General features: G+C 39.7%; 1 protein-coding gene across 1 annotated transcript in view; it reads right to left on the bottom strand.

Annotated features, from left to right (window-relative positions):
* Window positions 1-3,966: 3,966 nt before the first annotated feature.
* Window positions 3,967-6,397, bottom strand: part of LOC105550476 (ribosome biogenesis protein BMS1 homolog) — a 24,023-nt gene continuing 21,592 nt past the window's right edge. The window contains 1 exon segment of the mRNA XM_011995399.1: window positions 3,967-4,054. Within this exon segment, the coding sequence (XP_011850789.1) occupies window positions 3,967-4,054 (88 nt within the window).

Genomic DNA, 6,397 nt, shown 5'->3' on the forward strand with positions numbered 1-6,397 from the left:
AGTCAATGCTCATTCAGGAATATTTCAATAAAATAAAACTAATAGCAAAATAGAATCCCAGGGTTGAAGCAGTTTCAAGAAAAAGGAGTTGGCAATATGAAGTAAAATAGCAAAAAAAAAAACGGTTTTTTTTTTAAAAAAAGGGTATATTTGTGTCTACAAGTTTTTTTAATTATAGCATTAGATAATGTATATATATTATATATATACATACATAAATATACACACATACACATATATAAAGCAATGGAAGTGCCATTGTTTTCACACTAGTCTAGAATATTAAAATATATGTATAACGTGGTCAGCAAAATAATGGCCCTTCAAAGATGTCCACAGATTCCTAGAACCTTACATGAAAATGGTACGTCATACATATGATTAAGGTAAAGACCTTGACATGAGGAGACTACCCTGGTGCTATGGAAGGAACATTGTGTTCCGTCAATGTTCCTGTGTTAAAATCCTACCCCTCAAGGTGATCGTATTAGGAGGTTAAGCCTTACGGGAGACTCTGCCCTCATGACTGGGATTAGCACCCTTATTAAAAGCACAAGGGAGCTTGTTTGTTCCTCTCATCATGTGAAGACACAGCAAGAAGGAAGCCTCTATGAGAAAGCAGACCTTCTCCAGACACCAAAACTGCCGGCACCTTGATCTTGCACTTCTCAGCCTCCAGGACTGTGAGAAACAAAGTTCTGTTGTTTATAAGCTGCCCGGTCTAGTGCATTTCCTTCTAGCAGCCTGTATGGATTAGGACAGTGGGCTCATGTGGATGAGGATGGCGTCTCCATTCAGGACTAAGTAAGCATATGAGTCCTTAACAGTGGAAGGAAGGGGGAAGGAAAGAGCCACAGAGAAATGTGGCCATAGAAGAAGGGTCCATGAGATGCAAGGTTGCTAATGGGGAGAGTGGAGAAGAGCTCAAAGCCAAAAAATGCAGGCAGATTCCAGAATGTGGAAAAGGCGAGAAAAAAGATTCTCCCCTAGAGCCTCTAGAGATGAAGGTAGCCTTTCCACCACCTAGATTTTAGCCCAGTGAGATCCACATCAGACTCTGACATACAGGAGTGTAATCAATTTATTTTATACCCTGACATGGTAGTAGTTTGTTGTAGCAGCAATGGACTAGTAATAAATAAATATATATATATACACACACAAATATATATTAGCCGGGTGTGGTGGTGTGTGCCTGTAGTCCCAGCTACGCGGGAGGCTGAGGCAGGAGAATTGCTTGAACTCAGGAGGCAGAGGTTGCAGTGAACCAAGATAGTGCCACTGTACTCCAGCCTGGCGACAGAGCAAGACTCCACCTCACATTACCTTCATTCTGAGAAGGTATAATTATCAACGCATTCTTGAGCACAACTATGCACACATGCACTTCCGCATTCACAAGCCATGCTGCGTGCACACACTGATGCCCCTAGATTCCTTTTTTGAAGAGATGGTGTCTTGGGGGGTGTGTGTGTGTGTGTGTGTGTGTGTGTATACATATACACACGCACTACCCACACATACACACAGAACTACATACATCCTGCCCTTCAAAACTGAAGCAGATAAACTATACGTTAGCATTAACTTAGCTGGGTGTGGTGGTGCACACCTGTAGTCCCAGCTACTCAGGAGGCCGAGAGGGAGGATCACTTGAGCCCAGGAGTTTAAGACCAGCCTGGGCAACACACTGAGGCCACATTTCAAAAACAAACAAACAATAACACAACAAACCTTTGATTAAACTCATTTCCCAAATTTGAAGAGGAGACAATTATTAGATAAAGAAGAGAAAAGAGAAAGGTAGAGCTGCTGACTTCTGTGGTGGAAGCACAGACACACACCCAAACATACTCCTGTCCTCCTGGCTTTCCTGTTCCTTCTCATAAGGAACACATGAACCTCTCAAACTGAAGCACGGATCACAGATCCATACTCAGAACTCAGTGCAGTTTTGTTCTATGATTTTTTATACATGTCCTTGTTTCTGCTTCCCGTTCCCAACTCCCTTATTCTAGTTAGAGAAAAAATGGCTATTACCAAATATGAGTACATCCTCATGTACTAATGCCAACTGATCACCAGCTGGTTTTCTTCTTTTACAAAGTCATAAATCTTTAGGCTTTAACACGTCTTCCACGCAACAGAATGTTATTTTCCGGTTCATTAACACAAATTCTGTACTTAAAATGAAGACTTCACAAGTTGATTTCAATAATATATTAACCAAACTAGACTGGCCATGGTTCAAACTGACATTTTAATTAAATGTGATGATAGGTTGAGTAACCTAGCAGTACTCTAACATGACTTTTGGTTATGGCTTTTTCCATATTATGTTTAGGCTGAGGCATCCCTAAATGATTCAATTGTAATTCCCCTTCTTAAACATGAGATTTATCCTCACAAAATAATTTATTTTCTTAAAATTACAAGCTAATTCTATAGTTCATGCCTGCATAATCTCACTAGATATCAGCTGTATGTGTACACACATACATATAGGTATTTGTATATACACACATTACATAATATTTTTTAAAACTTATTAGGGTACAACCACAAAGACAAAGAGGCTTCGTGTAATGTGATGGAAACACAATTGCAGGACAAACAACAGGCTGCTGTGAGGGCTGTATTTACCGTTGCTGCTGTAAAACTTAGAAAAACATGGATAGTGGATATTTAATCCCCATAACAGAAAATTTAGCGTGCAGAAAACTTCCCATAATTTTTACAGAGAATATCAATAGAAAGGCATTCAATGCAGGGAATACATAGTGTGACAGTATACAAAAATAAGCAGGTTGATGGTTTAGATTTATGAGACAAGTGACAGAAATAATAGATGATGTCATAATTATCCTTTTTGGAGTTAGGAAAATTCTTCATTTTATATATGGTCAGGTGCTTTCAAATGTCAATGAGAAAAATATTTAAAGGAAGACTCAAATCTGAGATGTGGAGAGATCTTTACAGAAGTGACCTTCAGGCCAGGCACAGTGGCTCACACCTGTAATCCCAGCACTACGGGAGGTAGAGGCAGGCGGATCACGAGGTCAGGGGATCGAGACCATCCTCGCCAATGTGGTAAATGCCATCTCTACTAAAATACAAAAAATTAGCCAGGTGTGATGGCGTGTGCCTGTAGTTCCAGCTACTCAGGAGGCTGAGGCAGGAGAATCGCTTGAACTCAGGAGGCAGAGGTTGCAGTGAACCGAGATAGTGTCACTGTACTCCAGCCTGGCAACAGAGCAAGACTCCACCTCACATTATCTTCATTCTGAGAAGGTGTAATCATCAACACATTCTTGAGCACAACTATGCACACATGCACTTCCGCATTCACAAGCCATGCTGCGTGCACACACTGATGCCCCTAGATTCCTTTTTTGAAGAGATGGTGTCTTGGTGTGTCACCCGGGATGGAGAGCAGTTTTAGGATCACAGCTCACTGCAGCCTCAAACTCCTGGGTTCAAGTGATCCTCCTACCTCAGGCTCCTGAGTAACCTGAACTACAGGAATGAGCCACCATGCCCAGCCAATGTTTTCATTTTTTTGTAGAGATGAAATCTTGCTGTGTTGCCCAGGCTGGTCTTGAACTCCTGGCCTCAAGGAATCCTCCTGCCTGGCTCTCCCAACGTGCTGAGATTACAGGTATGAACCATTGTGCCCAGCCACCGGATTCTTTATTGAGAAGAAAATTTGTTTGCTGACATGTAGGCAATGAATTCATAAATAATAGGTCACAAATTACTAATTTACAAGTCAATATAATGAGTTGAGTAAACACAAAATAACAGCATAAATTAATAAACAGTTGATAACTTCAGAGTTTCTTTTTTTTCTTTAAAATGAAGCTCTGACAGAGACTGCTACTTGTCCATTCGATGGAACAGTCAGAGGTGGTTAAAATGTCAGAGGTACACTTATTAATACCTTGCTGCCTTTTGTGTAGCTTCCTCTCAGTACTTCACCAGACTCACCTCTCCAGGTGGGTTCAGGAGCCAGACAGGAGCACACAGAACTGGGAATCCAAAGCCATCTCTGACACTAAAAGCAATGAAAACATAAATAATCAAACATATTATCAAGAAATGAAGAAGAGATTGATATCAAGTCCAGCAAGAAGGGAAGAAAGCATTAAATCTGCCAGGCTTTCATTCTGACAAAATAATTTACAACATGCATGTCTCTATCCGACATGTGTGAATAGAAAAAGAACCCAAATACCCGGTTAATTGCAAGACGAAAATGAAAAAGAACTCTTGCTTATTCACCAGTGTACAATCGAATCTGGGCTACTAAAACACTTTCATGCACTGATTCTCTCAATGCAACACACGCTTTATTGCCATTTGGAAATGGGATTTCTTGCTTTGATTTAAATACACTTCCTTTGATTTCTTACTTTAAGTATACTTTCTTAACATATTCACAGCTATATTCTCGATACAAATTTTCAGGTGTAAGTAACTACTTCTGCTTTTGATAAACAAATAGTATAACTGGTGAAATAGGTACACTCCCACGCAAAGGTGAGAGTACAAGGTAAGACTCCAGAGTCCAGTAAAATATAACAGTCAAGAAAAAAAAAAAGGTGAGAGTAATGGGGCAGTGGGGAAATCTTGTGTGTGGAAAGAATGAATCTGGAAAACTGTTCTTCCCTAAGACTTCAGCAGGATTTGGATGGTAGAGAGCTTTGTGTACAAGGGTTCCAGTTCCACACAGTTCAGGTCTAATTTCAAAGGCAACTTCTAGTGCAACCTGTGACTCACCCTGTCCTAAAGTGCCATCTGTAAAGGGTCTGGAGATAACCCACAGGCAGCACTGTGAACCCCTGACAGCCCTTCCAGATAAATACCAGGTCAGTGTCTACAGCTGATGACACAGAGCAGAAGATCTGAAAAATAATACTTCTTCAACCAACGGACTGCCAGTCACTATTATTTAGTGTAAAATACTATATTACATATACATATACAATACTATATTACATACTACATACCTGTGATTTTTTTTAATTGTGGTGTTTCACATTGAAGCAATGAAATATAAAAACCAAATGTTTATTAAGCTTAAAGGCAACTTAGAAATACTGATGCCAGATAGAAAGATGCTTTAGCCCCAAGTCAGCTGTTTGGAAATGCCCCAACTAAACCAACAGAGGAATCTTGAGGCATAATAAGCGTTCATACCTTTCCAGCTATACTTGTGCTTGTCTTGAATATGAAAACCTAAGCTGCAGTTATGCCACAGCACAGAATGTGTTATATTTTACATCATTGAGCCTTAGTTCACAAATGGTAAAACACAGGGAAGGTAAACTGTAAGGTTTTCTTAAGGAGCTGTTACATCCAACAGACTCATGAAAATCTTTGCCAAATGTCCCCGGTACATAGCTCCTCCCCACTGATGGGCTCAACAGGGAGAAGCTATGCACATGTCTCAACTTTCATATGCTCATTGGCAATACAGGATTCCTAGGATAAAGTAAGGGATATAAATGACACAGCACACTGAAAAGACTGTAATGTTACTTCAGAGTGTTGCAAAATAAAGATCACAGATGAAAGTGTTAGTTCATTGAAGGATGTAATCATGTATATTTCATTAGTGTGTTTTAAAGTCTTATACTGCTTACATTCTTACGTGGGAAAATATATCTTGTTTGTGCTTTATGGATGAAATGTGAACAGACAAAACTAAAAATAATTTTACAACCCAAATCACCAGATGTTAATGGCTGGTAATTCAACCAGAAATCTAAAAGATAGTATCTGTTTCATTGTGATACCAAATATCAGTGACAAGGAAAATTTTATTTGTGGTATTTAAGTGTAGGCCTCTGGAACAAATGACTTGGTTCACAGGCAGCACGCCCACTGCTGAACTGCCACGGCCTGACAGTCTGTCTTATCTGCCAAACTGCTCATTAGGTTTGGCAATCTTCACCTGTGCCTCCAGCTTACATTTCAGCAGGTAATACACATCAGTCTGCTTTTATCGTCTTCTGCAGTGAGCTTCCAACACTCCTTTAGCAGTACAGTGCCCCTGCATCTGCAATCCTCCAAACACACCTTGTATATGTGTCATTATTTTTCGACTCAATTCAGCTTCCAGCTTTGGAGGCTAGCTTAGCTTAAATAAAGCAAAAATACAAGACAGAGAATATGCAAAGTAAGTCCTGCATTGTAAATATTAAGTGGGCTGACCAATCATTTACTTTTTTAACATTAAAAAAGAATACATTCACCATACAAATTTAATATTTAAATATGGATTTCAGAATGTATTTTGGCATGGGGCACAGGGGACAATAGAGCAGAGGATTCCTCTCCCAATTGTCTCTGACCTATCCAACCTTTGTTAGGTCAGAGAGTTCTCCAATTTATT

The sequence above is a fragment of the Mandrillus leucophaeus genome, unplaced genomic scaffold (assembly GCF_000951045.1).
Source record: "Mandrillus leucophaeus isolate KB7577 unplaced genomic scaffold, Mleu.le_1.0 Scaffold488, whole genome shotgun sequence".
Classification (NCBI taxonomy): domain Eukaryota; kingdom Metazoa; phylum Chordata; class Mammalia; order Primates; family Cercopithecidae; genus Mandrillus; species Mandrillus leucophaeus.